Source organism: Erithacus rubecula (assembly GCF_903797595.1).
Source record: "Erithacus rubecula genome assembly, chromosome: 6".
NCBI classification, from domain to species: Eukaryota; Metazoa; Chordata; class Aves; order Passeriformes; family Muscicapidae; genus Erithacus; species Erithacus rubecula.
Window position 1 is genome coordinate 16,978,425 of NC_136688.1, and position 22,511 is coordinate 17,000,935.

The 22,511-nt window shown below is 43.1% G+C and overlaps 1 protein-coding gene across 5 annotated transcripts in view; it reads left to right on the forward strand.

Moving 5' to 3' along the window:
• Positions 1–1,240: 1,240 nt before the first annotated feature.
• The window catches only part of HIPK3 (homeodomain interacting protein kinase 3), a 61,284-nt gene continuing 40,013 nt past the window's right edge, over positions 1,241–22,511 (forward strand). For 2 of the 5 annotated variants that reach the window (XM_079310126.1, XM_079310129.1), the window contains exons 1-2: positions 1,241–1,451; positions 14,188–15,235. In XM_079310126.1, coding sequence (XP_079166252.1) covers positions 14,190–15,235 — 1,046 coding nt within the window. In that variant the 5' untranslated portion in view covers positions 1,241–1,451; positions 14,188–14,189. Of the gene's footprint in view, positions 1,452–1,762; positions 1,881–1,993; positions 2,016–14,187; positions 15,236–22,511 lie in introns of those variants that run through there. The other 3 variants (XM_079310127.1, XM_079310130.1, XM_079310128.1) reach the window with 2 other exon arrangements.

Genomic DNA, 22,511 nt, shown 5'->3' on the forward strand with positions numbered 1-22,511 from the left:
GATTTATCTTGGGGCTAAATACTTTATAGGCAAACAGTGTAATTCCTTTCTCGCCCCACATCAGCTGAACACTATTTCGGGTCAAGAATGCTGTTTGCACAAGTTGACCAGTCCTACAACCAACCACTAAAATTTAAGTGATGTATAATATTAGGGACACGTTGTTGCTGGGGTGGGGGTGTATCCTGTTATTTCGCGAAGCGTGGAGCAAGGCGGAATGCTGAACTGTGATGCAGGATGCGAACTGGTCAATATCCCGGAGCTAGTGATGGGCTCGGGCTAGCGGGGCAAGCGATGCTGGCCAGGGAAGGATGTCAGACCACTGGAAGGTTGGTGTTTCACGGCTATTTGCAGGGCTGGCTGGGCGAGTATCTTCGTCTTACAAGGCCAGAGCATCCATCTAAATGAATCGGGAGTTTCCATGCTCATTCTCACCTTGTCATCTCCGGCTTTTGAGCCGGGCCTTTCTCCGGGCACCAGTTCGCTCATCGTTGTGTTAGGTGTGAATGGTGTTAGGGCAGCTATCGAGCCGGGGAGAAGAGCTCACCGTGCGGGGAGCGGCGACTGGGACGGCAGCACCGGAGGGGCACCGGGCTGTGCCTGGGAGAGCAGAGCAGCGGGAGCATCTTTACCTGTCCCTACCGGCACTTGCGGGGGGACCGTCAGCAGGCGCTGTCCGGTGGGTGCGGAGGGCAGGGGGAGCGGGGAACGGGCGGGAGCGCGCTCCGGGCGGGCGCTGCCGGCGGAGCGGGGAACGGGCGGGAGCGCGCTCCGGGCCGGCGCTGCCGGCGGAGCGGGGAACGGGCGGGAGCGCGCTCCGGGCGGGCGCTGCCGGCGGAGCGGGGAACGGGCGGGAGCGCGCTCCGGGCCGGCGCTGCCGGCGGAGCGGGGAACGGGCGGGAGCGCGCTCCGGGCCGGCGCTGCCGGCGGAGCGGGGCCGCGCTGCGGCGCGCGGCGGGGCCGGGCGGGGGCGCTGCCGCTGCCGGTGCCGCCGGGCCGGGCGGAGCGGGCGGGCGGCCGGAGCGCCCCGCAGGCTGCGCCCCGCGGGCCGGGCCGGGCGGGGGCCGGAGCGGGGCTCGGCCGGCGCCCCCTCCGCTGCGCTCGGCGCGACCGCGGCCCGCCGCTCCGGGGCCATGGGCGGCGGCGGGCGCCGCTAGGCCGCCGCGGGCAGGGCGGAGGCGGGAGGAGGCGGAGGCGGAGGAGGCGGCGGCCGGGGGCGGGCTGGGTTCCTCCCCGGGAAGATGAGGCGGAGGCCCGGTCTGTCGAGCGGGCTGAGCTGGGGCTCTTCCCTCGCAGCCGCCAGGACAAGATGGCAGCGGCCGAGGCGGCGGCGGCGGCAGCAGCAGCAGCGGCGGCGGGGCTGAGCGGCTGAGCCCGGCCGGAGCGGCGCCTCCCGGAGCGCTCCCGGACATGCCCAGGGCGGCGGCGGCAGCGCGGCCCGACCCGTGAAGGTGAGCGCCGAGCGGCGGAGCGGGGCCGGCCCGGCGGGCGCTGAGCGGCGCTGCCTCCGCCGCCGGCGTTCGCGCCCTGCCCGCGGGGGCTCCGCGCAGCCCCGACCCCCCTGCCCGGGCTGGCAGCCGGCAGCGCCGCTTCCCCTCCGCGGCGCCTCCCCGAAGTTTCCCGTTCCCGGGCTCCGAGGCAGGCCGGAGGGTGAGGTTTGCCCGCCCCTCGGGCGCTGCCCTCCTCCGCGCCTTGTATGGAGCGGCGGGGCCGCGGGGGGTCCGGGGTGGCGCCGGGCGCTCCTCCCGGCGCGGGCGCTGCTCAGTGCCGGCGGGACGCGACCCTGGCCCGCTGAGCCCCGAGCAGACACCGCGGCAAATGCAGCCCGGGGCCGCTATCGCTCGCAGCAACTGGAGGGGAAGTGGACGCTTTAAAATCTGGTCAGTTCCCAAGAGCGAGCTGTGTGGGAACAGAGGGGATTGTTTGCTTTTTGAGGGCTCCGCCGTAATGGTTGCGGCAGGGATCGTGCGGGGTTTGTTCTGGATTCGTCGTGGTGTCGATTGTGAAGCTGGCAGGTGCGTTTGCGTCTGTTTAACGCGGGGGGAAATAGTGATGAGTTTGTGAAAATTATTTTTGTTTAAATCCAGCCCTCAGTCGTCAGTACTGTGTCCTTACGCGTATGTAATAAAGAGCTTTCTTTTGAGGCTATACTTTTGTTACTAACTGTTGCATCTGACTTGAAATGTCAGAAACTGCGATTGTTTCCTTTTTTGCTAACTTAGTTTTAAGGACTCCAGGGCTTGACTGGCCAGAAATTATGTTGCGCTCTGATATTTTCGCGTCTTCCTCCTTGTATATCGCCTTGTTTATTTCAATTATTGCGGTGCCTTTAAATTGTGGGAAAATATGTTACTACGAGAGACGAGGTAAATCTACAGTTGGTGATAACAATGCATGTTTCGGTGATTATTTATTTTCAACCCAGTGTTGCCTCCCATGACATCGTTTGCGAAAAGTTTAGGCTCTGATTGAGCAGGGATGGACTGCGAGGACTTACTTTCTGACATAATAATAATTCCATAACAGACTTAATTCGCTCCAGCTTTTCTATAAGTTTCAAACACACGCAGCAACTGCCCAACAAGTGTGGAAGCCAGCCGAGAGATTAATTAAGCACCTGGAAAATAGGTCAATACTGTATTACGGAGCGGCGTGGTGAGATGGCAAATAAATAGAGCGAAGTGTTAAGGCGGGTTTAAGCGGGGGAAAACTGATCCCGCTTTATCTGCGCTGCCGCGGACCTTTTATGGTAGCGGCACCCGGGGGATGCTCGCAGCCCTGCCAGACGGGGCTGGGGTTTTTCACTCCCTCCACCTTCTCCTGGGGGCTTTGCTGCCTCAGGGTGTGGCACGGCTTGTGCTTCTAAAGGATTTTATTTTTTTTTTTTTTCCCCCGTAGATAAATTTGGCTGGGTGTTCTAATTCCGATTGTGGTGTGTGGCTGGCCGGGCTTGGGGACGGTTTGTAATTGGATGGATTCCACGAGCTGGAATAAAGTTTCATTGAAAATTTGCTCGGGTCTCTGCGGTGATTCTGTTTTTTCTTTGTTTCAGGTTGGTTTTTTTTTTTGTGTTTGCATGTTTCCTCCCTCCTCTCTTTCAAACAACTACCTACAGAAACAGGGAAATGAGACCGGCTCCTGCATAACAAGATAGCAGAGACAAAGACAGGGTGTGGGGAGGAAGACTGAGCTTGCAACTCATCCCACAGAACTAACTGATGGAAATACTAGAATTTGCATGAGCTGCTTTTCTCTTTGTGTCCTCCAATTCGTAGCAGTTGCTTCCAAACAAATGTTGTTTTGGAGGTGATTTTTTCCAAAAGCATCTCTCTGTTAAAGGGAATGGGAGCAGCACTTTCAGAGGCAAAGGGTTGGGTAGGGGAACAGAATTAACTGTGCTTAATTCTTGTGAAAACCCCAATCCAAAGGTGCAGGAATGTCAGGCTGTGTTTTTCCAGGCCCATGTGTTTAGGTGTATATATCCCTCTTTGTGTACTATTTCAAGGGATTGCACACTTCCTGCTTTTAGAACAGTTCTCTTTTTACCTCTATAGGTTCTCTTTCTTGTATTTTCTCTTTTGCCACTGTGCTGATCAGGGCAACAAAGGCTCTTTTGACAATGGGAATTTAGTAGTTGGCTTTCTTGTGTGTGAGGGGGGAGAAGAGCAGCATTGGTAACAGGAACAGCACTGTCATTTGAGGCTGAACATATATTTTGGAGGAATGTTAAATACAGATGGAGAAACTGCTTTTAGTGGAGCTAAATTTTGCTGTTGCAGTGTGGGGTGTCGTGGCAGAGTGCTGAACAATTCCTGCAGGCAGTGTTGCTTCCTGCACACAACTTTGGGGAATAAAGGAGAGGACAGAGGGGCCTCCTTATATTTTTTTTTTTTATTGGATCAGCCTCGACTTTTCTGAATATATGAAATTATCTCATCTGATCTGCAGAAGCACTGCAGCTGAATTAAATTGCTCTGACTGACAGAAGCAGGAGTTGGGTAGAGCAGGCCTGGTGATCCCTGGTCCAGGGAAGAAGAAATGTGGAAGCAGCATGGTGGTGCTCTATTCTATTCTATTCTATTCTATTCTATTCTATTCTATTCTATTCTATTCTATTCTATTCTATTCTATTCTATTCTATTCTATTCTATTCTATTCTATTCTATTCATCTCATTATTTTGGGTAGGTATGGGATGGGACTTTAGGTATCTGAAGCTGTGTTTCAGAGCCCTGGCTGGGTTAAGCACAAGCCCAAACATGGGGAAAGGAGCAAGGATGGGCACTGAGCATGTTTGAGATGACTGCTGTGTGTGCAGTGCACCTGAAATGACTGTGTGACTCTATTTAAAGCAGCCTAAAATAACTGATGCTTTGATATGGGTTAGTAATGGGTTACCTTTTCTGACTTCTACAGGCAGTGAACACCCCCTGTTTAACCTGAAATAACCTATAATGAAGGATAAAGCCTGGAAAATCCTGTTACCTGGTCTTGGCTTCCCCCACCTCCATCTAGAGACTGTTTTAGTTTAGAGCCTCTACCTCTTTTGCAGAATTTTAGAGAAATTGTGGCTTTGTTTTTCTTCAGAGTCCCTGAGCTTTGAGTGACAGGTGAGCAGGGCAGCAACATGTAGTTGTGAAAGTGGATTTTAGTTGGTGGCTTTATTTGATAATGGAATATTTTCTGCAGGCTAAGTTCTTCCCCCCCAGTTTTTCAGTTGTTTTATTTCCATGTAGTGAGTGTTAGAAAAGGTGACAGGAGTTGCTGTGAGTCTTGATTTTAGGTGCAGTTTGGGGATAATACTTGTAAAGTTTTGTAGTATTTTTTTCATGGTATGTCACTTTTTTTCCATATAGCTTCTTAATCCTTCATTTCACTTTTGAGAGTGGGTAACTTCCTGACAGAAGGGAGTTAATCTCTGCTATAGCAGTTGGGCTTGGAAAAGGAAGAAGAGCCAATTAAAAAACTGAACTGTTTTTTAAGCAAGTCAGCTCAAATAATTTAGTTCTGTTTTATTTTATTTTTTTCTTCTTATGCTGAGACTTGGAATCAGTGTAATTTCAAAATACCTCTCCTAATATTAACTTTACATATTTGTTAGTTTCAGCATTATGTAAACTTTTTGTACAGTCTTTTTTTACATTATATCTTCAGAAAAAATATTGTAAAATTATTCCTTTTTGTAAGTAAGAAGTAGGATCCTTTTCCCCACTTTTCTCCAGCTCTCTTATGTTCTCCAGTATTTGGGTATAACAGGAAAATGCTAAGGTTGGGTTCCAAAACAGAGCAATAAAATAAGATGCAGTCAAACATCCAAAGACAAAACAGATATAAGAAATATTTTCCTATCTTTTTGGATGATCAAAGCTCCAGCAACTCCCACTATTAATAAAGTAATTGGACTCTTATGTGCAGAGGACTCTTTTTGCATGTTAGGAGGGACACTCCCATCAAAAAAGCTAATTTAAATCAGTAATCTCAAACTTATGCTTTTAATTCTTGATGAAATAATGTAGCAGTTCTAGAAAACTTTTTAGTGCTTTTTAAGCCACGTTAAAAATGAAGTACAAATAACATTTTTAATGTAAAAAGTCGATTATTGCCAAATGAAAATTCTGCTTTTATTTGTGAACATCAGTTGCTGGGTACATGTGGTGCTGTAGTAACCACTCTTTTAGAATAAATGCTAAGGAAAACTCCTGAGCAAGAAATTCCTGAATCCCAAAAGCACCCATAAAGAAGAGGTTTTGGAGGTGCCCATGGCTTTTTTCCAGCCCTGTTGAGTTTCATGCTCCTGTGATCTGAGTGTGTTGAGCTGCTCTGGGTCACCACACTCCACTCTGCTCTTCTTTGTGTGACCAGGACACTAAACTTCCAAGGAACTTAAATTGCTGGGTGAGGCAAGATTTTTATCACAAAGCTTGCCTTGGGACAAGCAGCCACCAGTACCTGAGGAAACCACTAGTATCAGGTATCCATAAAGAATATTTATGGATATTTACACAGTTTTTTACTTATTTACACAATTACAATTGTTTACACATTTTTTTTCTAAAGCTTTATTCATTTACTTTTGCAAAACTAATTTACTTTTTCGTATATAGATAGAATAAACATTTCTTTTGTGTTTTTTGTTGGCACAATTTAGACAATTTCCAGGAGGATTTTTAATTGTTTCTTGTAAGATGCCTTTTTGACTGAAGCTGTTGATGTGCATCATTATCTTGTCAACATCTTCCTTCTTGTGTTTTTCCTAGAAAATTTGGTCATAGTCTACTTTTTACTCCTTTCAATTCTTCCCTTTTTTTTTTTGTTTTTAAATATTGGACTGGGTTGCTTGTCTACAATCTGTGTTGTTTGTTTTTTCCCTCAATTTCTTTTTGAAGATTTATAGGATTGTATGTGGGTAGAAAAGGTACTCAGATAATCTTATTTTTCAGCATTTGAATCTGTTAAATATAGGAATTTTGGTGTTTGAGATCTTGTCAAGTTCTTCAGAAGGAACCAGATTTGTTCCTAAAAGGAGAAAAAAAAGCTCTTTGTCTCCTCTTAACTTTTAATACCAACTTATTTGGTGATTCATGGAATTAGTTGGTGTTCAGCCTAGTAAGATTGCTTCAATGAGATATTAAAAAGTGATTTTAATAACTTCTCTTTATGACTTTTGTGCTGATGCTGTGGGTTGCCTTCTTCCTCTGAGCCCAGCAAGAGGACATTGTGCAAAGTTTTCCCAAGAAATATTTTGGGAGCTCTTTGTGACAAATGTTGTCTGAGACTAAATGTGTTTTTAAAACTCTGCCACGGAGGTGTCTAAACATTCTTTTGAAGATTAAAACAAGAGTGGCTGGTAAAAGTTTATTTATCCTACAAGTGGAAAGATTATTAAACATGGAAGGGAATACAACAGAGAAAAAATGTATGCACATTTATCAGCATTATTATGGCCCCCAGGTAGTAGGTCATATGCTGCATATAATCTTGCCTTTCTTTTCACATGCTTTCTGGGCAATTAAATCAATAATTTCCTTTGCATAGGGGAGGGGGAGAAATTTCTTGTCCTGGTGGCTTTGGGAAATATGGATTATTACAGTTATTGATTCATTAGGAGGCAGAAGGCTGATCCTTCTGTGAGAGAGAATGGATTTCTAATGCACTGGTTTTTACCTGTAGGAAATTCTGCTTTCCTCCCCATCCTTAAAAAGCTGAAAAAAGTGGTAAACACCTTTTCCCTCTAATTTTTCTTTACTATTCCACATATGCCATGTCCAATTTTTACAGCTGTTTTTGGTAAGCAACCAATGCTATTTTCATGTTATTGTTTACAAGGAAAGAAAAACACCTGCTGTATAAAAGCACTAACCACTTTGAAATTACAAATTTTTATTATGGGAAAAATACTGGGACTTCATAGAGCTTTTTTTCTGTCTGTGTATGTATAAAAATACCTTCCAAACATGTGCTTGCTCTGTGTGTGTGTGTGTTTACCTCAGTCTGTATATGTTTGCAAATTGTTACTGGGTGTAGCTGGGGCAACCAATCTGAAAACTGCAGCAGAAAAACATCAATCCAGATAAGTATGTTGGATTAGATGCCTTAATTATTTTACAGTTAAATCAGTTTTAAAACAAATAAAGGCTGAAGTTCTTATTTACTCTTGGCATTTTTATTGCAGAGGAAGTTGAATGTGCTCTAGGTGTGCTGTCATGACAACTCAGTAACCACTTGGTAATGACATTCTTGTTGGTTTTCTTGGAAGAGGGATTGATTTTTCCATGTATTTGGGCAGAGATTTAACTCAAATATTACTTACTAGCAGGTAGTTCTCAATGTGTAGGAAACAGTTTTATTTACCTCCTTGGTACAGGAGAGCCTGATTTGCAAATTTTTGCATTGCATGTCATACTCAATGAGCTCAACAGGTTTTTTTGTGTGTGTGCTGCTGCAGACTTAATGTGCTGCTCCTGTGGGGAGAACAGGAATTTTGTGGTGCTGTTGTTGGTTTTGGTATTTTGTTGCTTGTTTGTTTTTGTTTGGGGTTTGTTTTTGTCCAGCTGAAAATCTTTTTTTTAATGAGAGGGAGAAAGAATTTTGGATGAGTTTCTTCCTCCTTGAGTAGTTGAGAGGACTTGATGAACTCTGTGTAAGTAGAACCCCGTTCATGTGCATGCAGATGTGCTGCCAGGCATTCTCTATCAAATTTTATTTCTGCTTTAGGGAAGGTGGCAAAATCTTTAGGAAATACTTAGGGCAATGAAAAAGTGTCCTGCCTGTCTGCTTGTCCTTGGTCCCTCCTGCATGGAACAGCAGTTTGAATAGATTCTTCAGCACTACTCTCTGCAGAAGGTGTGGGCTCTCCTAAACCCCACTGCTGGGGTTTTATTTTATTTGAGTGTGCCTGCTGTTTCCAGGTTCACAAAGAATTAGTCTTCTAAAAGAAGAGATTAGGCTGGCTGGTTGAAATGTGCTGTTTGTGTTGATGGTGGCACATTCTGATTTGGAGGGCATGTTCTCACTGGGGGCTGGTGGCCAGCACTGCACTGCTTGTGTGTTGCTTTCCAGTTGCACAGCAGCAGCTTGCCCAGAAGAAAAAGAAATGCTTCAAGTGTTGTTTCATTTATCTTTTCAGCTATGATTGCAGTCATATTGGTATCACAAGATTTAGCTTTTGATATTCGTGGAAAAATATGAATAAAGCAATTGTATTCTGGAGAACTGCTGCTGGTGCTATGGCAGCATTGAGTCATAGCAGTTCACTGGGATATTTTATGTAAAATATGTTTGTGCTCAGTCTATGGCGTCAGTTCTGTTTCCAAGTATCCATACAGTGATGCAATTGAGGCTGGTTTGTATCACACTTGAACCAATTGATATTTTCAATTTCTGCTATCTGTGCAACATTTGTGGTGTCTGATTAAAAATATCTCCAGTATTGCACAGATCTAAGCACACCCTGTAACTTTTTTTTTGGTAGTTAGTAACTAAGTTCTCCAAGGACAGAATTGGATCATTGTATCATTTGCTTCCCACTGAAACTCTAAAGCTTGGAACCAACCTTTGGCCTTTCAGCCTGGACCTGAGCAGGACTGAGGTTTCATTTGGGGCAAAGGCTACTTTGGCTCAGCTGAATGCTCTGGGTGTGTGATGGGCCAAAATCCCTGAGCTCTGAAATGCATGTTTTTATCAAGATTTCACTTGTCATTTAACTGTTTGCTACCCCAGAACTGGCTGTTGGTTTCTTTGAGTTATCATCAGCATCACCCAGTTCTCTCTGGGGGAGTGTGCATGGAATTTTGTGTCCAGAATTGCCTCTGTGGGTGTGTGGGGAAACCATTTATACAGCATGAGTTACCTGAAACACCTTGGTGCTTCCTCCTCTGCCCTGCTCTGTCCCTTCTGAGGGTCCCTGATGTGCTCTCATAGCTGCTTTGGAGGTGGCTGGAGGCTGGGGCTCCCTGGGCTTGTATTTCTGGGCACTTCACACTCTGAGGATGTGTTTTCCTTTATAAATTGCATGAAACCTCAATTGTCAGTGTTCTGTTATTAATTGTACAGCTGGAGTGAGGGAATTCCTCAGGGTGAACAGGTCATGGGGTATGAAAGTATCAGTACAGCTTGTTCAGCTATGTATCCAAAATAAACAATAACATAGAGGTGCTGCTACTACTGCTAATAAACTTTCATCTGTGTGGAAAGAGAGGGCAGCTGAACCAGCTTTGTGTTTGCTAAATAACTTGAGAAGTTGGGTGGCACCTAATATAAGGAGAACAATTGTTCTACCTGGAAAAAATGACAGTAAGTACCCCTACAGTGTTTCCAAAGTGATGCATAATGCAAACAAAACATTTCCTAAGTGCCACTGCTCAAATTGTGCATTTGCTGGGAGTTACTGACTGTTTAGAAAGCTGCACTGTTGAGAAGATGTGAGAGTTTTGGAGCTGATTTTTACCCATGGAGGCCAGAAAGAAGTTGGAAAACAAGTTTTCTTGGGTTACAGTGTAACTCTGTTATTAGGTGAATTTACTACAGCAGGAGGAAGGAGCTCTGCGTTTTGCAGAGGAATTAAGGGAGCAGTGTGGCAGTTTTTCCTGAGCTCCCCTGCAGTGGATTTATTAACCAGTTCCTTTACCACACACCTCCCTCACTCAGTCATGTGGAAATGTCACTGTACAGTTAATTATTAATGGTGCTCAGCCCTGGAACAGCCTGTGCTGCTCCAGGTTGTCACAGTCTGCCAAATCAGTCGTGTTCTGAGTTTGCCTAGAACTGCCCAGAAGGCTGGAGGTGCAATTTTGAGAATTAAAGAGCATTGTTACACTTAGGTGAACATTAGCAAGGTGTTAACCAGAGGTGCCTCATTTTGCTGAGACACATCTGCGTGTGTCACATTGACACATTTGCTGCTCAGTTTCTGGGGGAGACAAACTGAAGTGCCTCCTGTTCACTGATATTACTTGATGAAAATATGTTTGTTAATTTATTTAAAGGAATAAACAATGAATTTACTTAGTTGAAATTGGTTTGCTTCATTACTTTGTTCATGCTTTTTTCAGAAGCACAGAATTCACAGTCTTAATTCTGGTCAGAAGTCACATGTTTTGTATAGTTTCATGTTTATTAAGCCAAGTTTTCCCAGTTCTCTCTGCTTCAAAGCAAGAAGACTCATTCCTTTGCAGGAAGCCTTTCTAGAGATGGTAGGTTATAGATGGGATGCTTTTGCTTACTCTGCTTTGGTTTGCATCCTCAAGGAGTCTTGTATGGCACACATGTGGTTTTTATTTTAGATTAAATTGAACTGTAAGATGTGCACCAGTTGCTTATGTGTGTTCAGGCTCAGGTAACCTCCCTGAAATGAGCACAGAATATTTTTCTTTATACTGGTTGGCTTTACACATCCCTCTCATTCTGCTGCTGGGCTTGTTAATGTAGATGTAGCTTCAGTTTGTATGAGGAAGCAGGAACAGTCTCATTAAGAAGTATGCACTCAGTTAAATGTTTTGTGACAGGGGAAAAGAAAGATCCACTCTCTGCTAGGTGAAAATGTGCTGTGCATTATTTTATTTTGCTGGGAGTCCTGGTTTATAAAAAAAAAAAGGGGCAACAAAAAACCTGTAACACAATAACTCTTTATTCTTTCAGGTGTAGCTATCCATAGGATTGTAAAACAATCCAAATACCTCTTAAAAAAGCTTCTGAACTCCACAAACAAATCAACCCAGTAAGAAAAATAGAACCAAAATACCAAACCAACCCCAACCACAAAAAAACCCCCACAACCCCCAACCAACAAAAAACCCCTTACAACACAGCAGTGATGTTCTGTCCAGGGTGTTGTGGTATTTTCCCTTTCTCTTGAAGGTTTGTTGTGCAGCTCTTTTGTCTGTGGGGATTTATTTTCATCTGGATAGGGGGGGAAATCAGTTCTGTTTATCAACTTAGCTTCTCAAAGCAGAGCCCCCCCAACAGCTGGTTGCATTGGATAGTTCCATGCTGTGCTGATAGATGTCATTGCATGTAAGTTGGGTAAAGTGTCTGAAATGCCTTCTGAGCACTCTGAGTGTGTGGCTGAGGTCTTTAAGCTGTCTCAGGTGTAGGATGCTGCAGGGTTTTGTGTGCCTGTTTCACCTTATTCACTGGTTATGTGAAGATACTGTAGCTTCCCCAAATGATATTGGCATCTAGAAGTGTGTGTTTAGAAAAAGACAAGCACAGTGTTGGGAGTAATGAAGAAATGTTTAGGAGAAGGTAAGAAATTAGATGATTGTACAAGTCCATTTTTATTTGTGTAGAGTAAATTTTTATTAGTCCAGTTTGTCATGATTGTATCAAAGGTTGATCTTCCAGGGTATGTTATCTCTTCTATTTAGTGCTCAATCTTCTTTTTTTAAATTTTTTTTTTTTTGAGTTCTTGTAATAACTCAGTAAACATTTCTTATCTGTGAACAGAGCTGTTACTGTGGTCAGAGTTCAGGGTTGTGGAGCTCAGCCTGTGAGAAAAACACTAACCCCAAAAGATGATAGTCTAGTTTTTCTTATCCAGCTGAAATTAATGTTGAAAGAAAGCTGGGACTGTGTTCCTCCAGACCTTCTGGATTGGTTTGAGCAGCATGAGCTATAGAAAATTTACTTGTTTTTAAATGCCAGGCTCAGGTGAGGATGTCCTGTCTTCTGAAAACATCTTTAATTTCAGTGGAGCTTTTTCAAAGTAGTTATAATCATCATCTAGTGCCTTCAACTTTGGTGTCATGCTTACCCAGGCAAATATTTCTCCAGAAGTTAAATGGAGCAGGATTTTTGCTGTTAGGTCACAGCAGATCCAGAGCAAATAGAGCTGCTAGGGTTGCTGTGGAAATGTTTTTTTTAGTTTGAATATTCTACTTGTTTCATGCACATATGTGTCAAAAAGTAAGGGGATTGTGATGAAAAAGCAAGCAGAGTAGTATTTAGTGAAAACCTCAAGAAGGTTTTAAGAAGAAAACTCCCAAATATAATTTTGATATTTTGGTATCGTTGGCAGATGTGGTATTTGAGTCATCCCAGAACAGGAGGAATGTAAGGTGCTGATAGAAGATTTGGCTTTGCTGAACTGTGCAGGTGCCACTGAAAGCTCCATATATGGATGGATATATGCGTTTTTTGGGGCAGTCAGTGAGGACTGATTTTTGGGTATCTAAATTATGTGATCAATGTAAGTGATGTATTTAAATACAATTATGAAAAGGCAGTAGTAAATGCTTATGCACCTTGTAATGAGGCACATTATTTAGGAGAGAAGTCAAGAGCTTGGGGAATTTTTTCCCCCAAGTGTTTTAAAGTTAATAGTTAGTGTGAAATCCTTGGTGTGCAGCAGGAGGCCAGTGGCAGCCCCATCATGTTTGGTGGTGGGAGAGCCCAGCTGCTGGCTGGTTCCTGGCTGTCTCCAGCTTTCTACACCTCTGGCTCTGAGAAAACACCTTTGGGAAGGAGAGAGCTTTGAAGTTTTTCTCTGCAGCTGGGACAAAACCCATTAGAGGATTCTAAACTGAGGTGTTGGTATGATTATTTTAATTGCTCTTAAGATATCGAAATGTTCATTTGCATAAATCAAATCACAGCTTCAGAATAATTATGCTGTGCTTTTGGTTAGTTTTCATTTGATCACAGTCACTGCAATGTCTAGCTCAAGTTTTATGTGACTCATCAGCAATTTAAATGCCTATTACCAGAATTTTCATGTGCTTGGTATGATTAAGTGATCTAATTAAGGTATTATTGGTCTTGAATTTGTCTCTTGGAGCTGATCAAGGTTCCAGGGAAGTTATGGTTTATACCAGTCTGTAGTTACACTGGGGTCCATCCAGAGCCTTTTTCTTAGTATTTACCTTACCTACATGACAGACAAGTTTCAGGCTGGTATTTGACAGGTCTGGGAGGGGACACTGGGTCATAGAGGACACCTGGAAGATAAACTCAGTGCCTTTACCTCCCTGACTGTCACTGGAACACCAATTTCTGCAGTGAGGCTCAGGGAGGGCACCTGCCTTTGGTGAATGGATTGGGTTACTGTACATAGTAAGTTACTGGAACCTTGTCGTTGTTTATGTGTACATACCCATGCTCCCTAAGCTATTTTGGGCCCCATCACATGGCTTGATCACTTTCATTTTCATCCCAGTGAAATTCTTTGAGCTGTGGCAGTTGTGACATTTGTCTGTTCTTGGAAGCCTGGTGGTGTTTACAAGGAATAGGTTGGATACCTTGTGTAACAGGTAGCATTGACTCACAATTAAGATCTTATGAGTTATGTCTTCATTGCTAAACATTTGAATTGGTTTTTTAGAACGCTGTGCTACTTTTGTGTGTAGAAATGGTGGGAGGTTTTAAATGAAAGTTGAGTTTAACAGCACAAAGGTAGGAGCCCTGCTTGAAAAATGAGCTGTAGTGCTCTGCTGCAGCCTGTCTCAGTCCTGTGCAACCCAGCTAAAGCACTTAACTGCAGTGACCTGCTGCTGCAAAAGACTTCCTGTGGGCACTGGTGAAGTGTGAGGACCATGTTCTGGCCACAAGAAACTAAACAGAAAACAACTTTAGACCAGCTCATTTGGAGAGCATAATTGTGTCCTGATTTTTTGTTTTCAAAGTAGCAGCTTCTGGAAAGCTTGAAAACGTGCATAATTTTCACTTCTTTTTTCTTTTTCTCTTCCCCCTGTAGGTATGGCCTCACAAGTCTTGGTCTATCCACCATATGTTTATCAAACCCAGTCAAGTGCCTTTTGTAGTGTGAAGAAACTCAAACTAGAACCAAGCAGTTGCGTGTACCACGAAAGAACCTACCCGCAAATCTACGTGAATGGTCAAAACTTTGGGATTTCTCCCCACAGGGTTAGTACTTTCTTTCAGACTAAAAACCCATTGGACAGACCTCGAGGACAGAGCTTTTGGTCGCAGTCAAATGCTGTTGCTTTGAAAACCCCTGCAGGTGCTAGCAAGGCTGAGCTGGAGGCCCCCGGGGCCGGGAGCCGCTCGGAGATCCTGGAAGGAGCGCAGAGATGCGGGTTGAAGCGTAAGAGCGAGGAGCTGGAGAACCAGAGCAGCAGCATGCAGATCGTGGATGAGCTCTCCATCCTGCCCTCCATGCTGCAGGGCAGCGTGGGCAACCCGCTGGCAGTGGTGGCTTCCAAGCAGGGCAGCAGCGGGGACGGGGATTACCAGCTGGTGCAGCACGAGGTGCTGTGCTCGGTGAAAAACACCTACGAGGTCCTGGATTTCCTGGGAAGAGGCACCTTTGGGCAAGTGGTGAAGTGCTGGAAAAGGGGGACGAACGAGATCGTGGCCATCAAAATCCTGAAGAACCATCCCTCGTACGTGCGGCAGGGGCAGATCGAGGTGAGCATCTTGGCCAGGCTGAGCACCGAGAACGCCGATGAGTTTAACTTTGTGAGAGCCTACGAGTGCTTCCAGCATCGCAACCACACGTGCCTGGTGTTTGAGATGTTGGAACAGAATCTCTACGACTTCCTGAAACAAAACAAGTTCAGCCCTCTGCAACTGAAAGTAATAAGGCCTATTCTGCAACAGGTGGCCACTGCACTGAAAAAACTGAAAAGTCTGGGTTTAATCCATGCTGACCTCAAACCAGAGAACATTATGTTGGTGGATCCTGTTCGGCAGCCTTACCGGGTCAAAGTCATAGACTTTGGGTCTGCCAGCCATGTATCAAAGACTATTTGTTCCACTTATTTACAATCTCGGTATTACAGGTGGGTGTCTTTTATTTTGGTTTTTTTACCTGTTGTGGAACAAGGTTTTAGCATTTCTTAATGGCTTTAATAATTACTCCTCCAGATAACGAGTGAGAATAATTTGGAAAAGATAAAACCATCAAGGAGTGTGAGAATTATGTAGCTGGTTGCCATTTTGAATGTGAATACTTGCTTTGAATGTTTTGATAGTGTTGTCCTTTTCCTGGAAATATGTTTTGTGTTGCTCTCTGAAATCATCACATACTGTTATTTTGAGACCTCTGTGACTGTTCAGAAGGAAAAGAAAAATAATTCTCTTCTACTTGCTTGCTTAGGATGTCTTTCCAGCCTTCCTAACATGATGGATTTTTTTTTTCCTGTAAGCAGCTGGACAGTGTACTACAAGTGCCATGTTTCTATATCCTGTTGCCAAAGATTATGTAAATGCCTGTGTTTTTCTCCAGCACTTGTAAATATTTTCCCTAGTTCTTAGAAACTCCATTCTGACTGAGTGCCTTCAGCAGCTGTGGAGTTCAGTAAACTTCTGAAGTTAGGGGGTGATGGGATGCTTAAATGTTTAGGGTGATACCAGAAGGGCATTTAAAGCGATTTTGGTATATGGTTGCATTCTACTTTTGCCTGAAAATGGATGCATGCTTTTGATAGTTTTGTTTGATTATTTTTTTAAACTTTCTTTGAATAGTTACCCAATCTGCCTGACATGTAAAAATTATCAATATTTAGTCCTTTTGTTTTTCTTACAAGCTAAACTTGTCTTGATTGAAGATCTTTCTCAGTTCTGCTTTGCATCATGGGCAGTAGTATGTGCTGTGCATCTCCTGTCTGCCAGTTCAGTAAGAAACTGGTGAACTAGAACAATGAGTACTTCGTAAAATATTTAAAATTTTCTTCAGCTATTCCTGCTGGAAATGAAAACTTCTGCAGTGCAGTTCTAGGCTTGGTGAAATTAGTGATTGGAGTTCATGCCAGAGGAATCTATTTTGTGACTGTAGCTTGTAAACAAGAATGCTTCATGTACAGTGCTCACATAGAATATTCTGATTCATCACCTGCACTCTCTATTACTTAATTGCAAACTGCAGCAGAGGATTTAAAAACTACACGAAGTTCATCAACAGAAAACTAAATTGGGAAACTTAAATTATGGATTGATGCGTGTCCACATTATACAAAAATATATACGAGAGGGAATAAAAAATTAAGTAACTTGGGAATTCATTTTGGTGTAAAAGCTGTGCACTACTTAACATACTGTGGTTCAGGACAAATCAGGCCAGGCTTGCAAAGATGGCAGGAATTCTAGACAAGTGCAAAAGTCTTGCCTTCATCTGGTCTGTCCAGAGTCATAATCCAGCAGATACACAAGATGGGAATGTTTCCCTACCTGTTTTGGGTTTTTTATTTATTACAATTACAGATTCCTGTGAGCTGTTGCCATTTTCCCTTCTCTCTCCCCAAGAACTGACAGAGGGAGGCTGTGCACAGCCAGCCTGGGTGGTCCTATTGTAGTATTTCAGCCTCAACTAACTACTCAGCTATTTTTTTTTCTTCTGTTTCAGATGGCTCAATAGACAAGATACTGTTCTTTTTTAGTTGCCTACATAAAAATGTAGTAGCTGTAGTTCTGTTTTACTTGGCTTGATGTTGCTTTGCAGCTCTCAGTAGAATTCTGCCATTGCTGGCAGGATCAGCCTGCAGCTCCTTGGCATTTTGGATGCTTGTATTGCACTCAAGTGTGTGTAAGTGGGGTTCCCTGTGGATGTTTATTCAAAAATAGCATCCCCCAAGAATAAGATAAGATTTGTGGATGCATAGACTTGTGTTGCCTCAATGATGTTGAATGATGTGGACACGTATGGCATGTGCACCTGAAATTTCCTAGTTATTAAGTTGTGCTTAAGTGCTTTGTAAATATTCAGGCTTCAGTAGATCTTATTCTTTGTTCTTTATAGTTTTGTAATCCTTCTATAAAGTAGCATCTAAGTCAGTAATGTGTGAAAATCAAAAGGACATAAAGAGAAGAAAAATGGTTAGGGTCCATTTACTTGGTGGTTTTTTTTATTTGAATATATAAATATTGGTTGGGATAATTTTGAAGAAAAAACAAACAACTATACTTCAAAGTTATTTCCAACAAAAGTTTTTGCTTCTGAACAAGTTTTTAGCATGCTGGATTTCATCATGGATGCATAGCTCTCTACCAGTTGAGTAACTCAAATTAACTTGGTTTGCAGGAACCTGGTATTTCCTCAAAATTTCCTTTTTGTTCCATTGGAAGCACCAGATTAATGTAAATAATATAAAAAAATAGGTATTTGATTCAAAAAGTTTTAAAATAGATGATGCTGGGGAAATTTGAAGTGAAAAGTCTTAGAGAAGAATGAGAAGGGCCTTCAGAGAATTTTAAGAATCTTGTTTTAAGAGAGATTGTGCTTTTGTCAATCAAATAAGGAGCAGTTATATATAAAATATAACTGTACTTAAATGCTTTTGGTATTAGAAAAGCCTGGGAGTGATAGTGCAGGTTTGACCTGTTTGAATATGACATGTTGAAACAAGTTTTACAAAACTGAATAAAGAGAAAAGGTTGTTGTTGTTTGGTGGATCTTTTGTTGGTTTGGGGGTTTTGTTTTTGGTTTTTTTTTCTAGTCTGATCGTTACTTCTGTTTTTTTTGTTCCTGTGACCATAGGGAACTAATGATCATGAGAATGAAGAGTGCCCCAAAGTCCAGTGTTAGGGTGTTTATTTTGAATTCTCATGCCACTATTTTGCATTTGTAAGAGGAAGTGAGTAATGAGTTGGAAAAATGAGTAATAAGAGGATTAGGACTTTAAGAGGGGAACATAATTTAGCCAGGTGAATGGATAATAGGCTGGCTTACCTTAGCCTATAGCAGAAGGAGAGGTGGGTGACCTGATGATGACTGTTAGAGATATTAGGGTACTTTTGTATGAGGAGAGGTCCTAAACAAGTGAGACTAAGTGGATTTTAAAAGGGTAGAAGCTAGCAGAAAAATGGAAACTGCATGGGGTGATAATGGCTTGATATTTTCCTGTTTCTGTTTCAGCTTTGTCAAGCAAAGAGAAAATAATAAAATGGTTAAAAGAAGTATGGAAAATAGATTTTGACATTTTGTTACCTTTTGGAAGCTCCTGTTGGTTGTATTGCTAGAAATTGTTGAGTATGGGTGTGAATAAATGCCAGCTACACAGTGTCTGAAGTCACAGATGATTTTTTTTATTTGTTTTAAAGATCAGGTGTTATTCTCACTGCTCTTTTCCCTGAAAGGCAGTGCCTGTGCTTACATGCTCTTTTTATGCTGGTCTGGATTTTAATAGCTGTGGACTAGAGAGATCTGGTATTTGAAGCCCTTTTCTGCTTCTGGCCTCACACGTTAAGACTGCTGACCTTTTGTGAGTGATCTAAGGAGGTAAATAACTAAGCAGTGTGTACATTTTCAAAAGAAAATACCCTCCATGCAGCATAGGTGATCAGGCTTTTATCATTTATGGAAATGGTATGAGGAGTGTGTTGCTGTGCTTTTGGTCAACTGTGCCCCAAATCATGGAAAGGGGAGTGTTGCATCCCAAATGGGAAGCACTGCAGGCTCTGGAGGAGGAGAATCAAAACATCTGTTTCTAAGTCTGGTCTCTGGTGCTCATCTGGGAAGGCAGAAAGTTTTCCCAGGGCATGGTGTTTGTCTCTGGAAGTCATTTTCCTTTGTTTTGCTCTTTCCTGAGGTGAGATGCGTTTGGGAAGGCACGTATGAGAAGAAAGGCTTCCAAAAGGCTGTCTGTAGTGGGCAGTAGGCTCCGAGAGGAGTGCAATGGGCAGGGTGGTGCTGCCCATCTGCTTCAGGGAGCCAGGCTCCTTCCCTTCTCTTGCCATGGGAAGCAGTGACCTTCTCTGTGTTGCATTCAGAGGTGACTTTTCAGGGAATTACCACCTGTTTTTTGTTTTATTTTTTTTTTTTTTTTTTTTCAAGGGGAATCACCTTCATATTGATTTAATTTGGGTTGTCTTCCTAAGGGGATTTTGAAGATGAGTCTCCAGTAAGCCTTACCAAACTCATCATTCATAAAACCCTCCAATATTGTGGATGTGCCAGCAGTCATTGCAGGCGTAGGAGTGAATGTGTAACTTGATTGCAGGCTCCTGCAGCACAGCCCCAAAGGGAGCTGAACAGTGGCTCATCATCATCCCTTGTAGCTGCCTCCGTGGTTATTTCATCTCCTGTCTCCAAAGAAAACATCATCACCTCTGTGCTGTGTCAGATTCTATTGCTGGTAGAGTGCAGCTGGAAGCTTGACTGAAAATATGGTGAAAAGGATGTTCCTTTTGGCATCCAGGGGTCTGTTGTTTAGCACAGCCAAATTCATTGGGAAAACAAATCATGGGAAGCAATATAAGTGATCTCCAGATTAAACTGGGCACCTGTAGGCAACTGCAGTGATGTGGCAGGATGGAAGGTGTCTGGTTAGTGAGAGATGCTCATAGCTCAGAAATGCTTTTCTGTTCCACTGGTGAGAGCAGTAAGATATGATCCTGGGTATTCTGCAGTGCACTGATAAGGAAAAGCAAGTGATGTGAGTAGGTGCACTCAGTGCAGTCACCCCATTCCAGAGCTGGGCAGTGATATCCTCCCTCCAGCCTTCCAGCTCAGGGTAGTTGCTAATCAACAGGCTCGTTCCAGACAAAATGCCAAATGTCAATAGTGTTGCAGGGGAGCTCAGAGAGATGGAAAAACTGCTGTTGGATGTGTTCCTGGTGGATGAGAGCAGCCTTTCCCCCTCTCCTTCTCTTACCCTGCTCTCCCATGAAGATCAGAGAGGACAGAGGAGAAGTGATAATGATTGTGTTCTGTGGTCACAGCACTGTTTTCACTTGCCCAGTCAGTCCTGCTGCAGCTCCAAGAGCAATTTGGTCTGATATGGGCCCTTGTGTTTTAAAGGGTTTTGGAAGAAGAATAAAGTGGTTGAGCTGTGTGGTTTAATTACTGCCCGTGGGCTGGGCTCAGCGAGGGCTCTGTGCGTGCTCTGAGGCTGTTACAGCAGGACAGCTTTTTATTTATGACTTTTGCAGCTTCATGCTAAGTTTCTGAATAAACCACCATCAGCTTATGCTGGTTTTCCCCCCCTCTAGTTTATGCAATTTGCTTGACTTCTTGTTCTCCTTTCCTTCAAAATTAGGAAAAGAATTCTCATGGCCGTAAATTCCTGGGAGGTTTGTTTTTTCCCTGGCCTTTTTAACTTGGTTAGATGTGGTCCTTGTCACTCCTGAGAACACAGGGTGACAGTGACTCTCCCTGGAGTGGATCTTGGGAGTTGAATGTTTTCTCTCTGTAGGTTGGGGTTGTCAGCAGGATGGGTTGTTATGACTCAATAACTCAACTATTGCATCTGAGTAACTGGAGGATTACCTTCCCTGATATCAGATCAGCATACAACTTGTGTGTGTTTAAAATAGGATTTAAAAACCTGTATACAAATAGGCATCTCTCTTCATACAGCTTTTCTTTAAAGCAGTGAGCAAGGGGAGAAGTTGTGCAAAACTGACATCTTGGGAAGCAGCTGCCTTTTAAGTTCACCCATTGCTGTCACATACTTGAAGCTTTATCTAGAGTGGGGTGTCATGGGGTTTTTTCTCCTTTCACAATGCCTGAAATTCTTGTTTAGTATTAATTAAATTTTGGGGTTGGTATGTTTAAATGAGAAGCAGAGCTGTGTTAATCAATCGATTTTTCTGTCAGTTTGGGAAGCACGGTGTGAGATCAAGCTAAAAATGCCTCTGTAAACAACTTACACTTCAACATGCTAGCAGATGTTATTCTATCACTTTGAACTGTGCATCACTGAAGTGTATTGGGATATCTTAAAATAGTCAGGGGTGGTGGCCAGGAACGGTAGACTTCTATAGATGGTGAGGCTGTTTTGCTGCTGCAGTGAAATAAGCCAGAAGTACATGCTGCTGAGGTCGTTGGCTTGCTCAAGGTCAGCCTGTTCAAAGTCAGCTGCTCTGCTCTGAGCATGGGTACTGTCAGTGCTATATGTAAGAGAGTCCTGATAATGTAAGGAATTGCTGTTACAAGTGAATTGGGACACTTCACAAATTCCCCCCCCCCCCTTTCAAGTCGCAGAGCTGTGGCTGCTGGTTTATTTCCTTATCTGAGCAAACTGAGCTTAATGTCAAGATAAGCTTTTGTGGCTTGTGTCTGTGAACAAATTGTTTTATTGATTTGGCAAGACTTTGTTTGTACTTTTTGCATTCATTAATTGTTCTATTGAATTCCCATTTTAAACTCCTCCTTCATGATTAATAGGACCTAAGGAAAACCATTACGAGCATCATCCAGGAGTGGCAATCTTAGCTCATCATAACTTCATGTTTATGTTGCTATTTGATAGCAAATGTATTTTCAATTCTCTCATTATTTTCTAGTCAACATAACATAAACATAATGTGATCTCTAATACCTTATTATTCTCTTATTATTCATAGATGCAGAAAACAAGAGTAGATTTTTTGATAATGATGTGGGTTTTTGGTTTCATGTTTGGGACTTCCTTTTAAAATTCTGTAGAAATGAGTGTCAGGGTTTCTGTAACTTTGCAAGGTATTTTTTGAGTTTTTTTAATCCTCTCTGAAGATCCAGAGGAGAATGAGGATGGGAGTGGATGAAATGACATCCAGCCTTCATGTTGGGTTTTTTCCTGAGCTGGGCATTTTCTGAGTAGCATAATCTGGGATAACACATGAGGCATTTGAAGGTACCATGTACCTGCTGGAGGTTCTAGTAATGTCAGCCCAGATTTCAAGTTAATCATGATGACTGGAGCAACAATGTGAATCAGAGTTCAGATGAGGGTTTTCCTAATCTTTAGGTTGCTTCAGTTGAACAGAAGGGAAATTCATGATTTTCAAGGCAAAAGACCTCTTGGTTCTTGCTATATTTCATTTTTGCTGAGATTAAATGATAGATCTGTTTGCCACAGCTAAAGGGAAGCAGCTTTTATTTTTCACACATTAAAATAGATCTGCTGAAACGTGATCCTTTTTTTTTTTTTTTTTTTTTTTTTCACTGCACTGATATTTAAGTCTCAAAGATCTGTTAATCATCCATCTGCCTGTACAAGTGTGGCTGTATCAGATATCTCACTGCAGAAAATATCACTGGTGGCTGCACTGCTGCATTTGTAAATATTGTGACAGATTGCTCCCACTGGGCCTTTCTTGCAAATAAGGCTGTGCATTCCTGCTGTGGTACTGGATCTG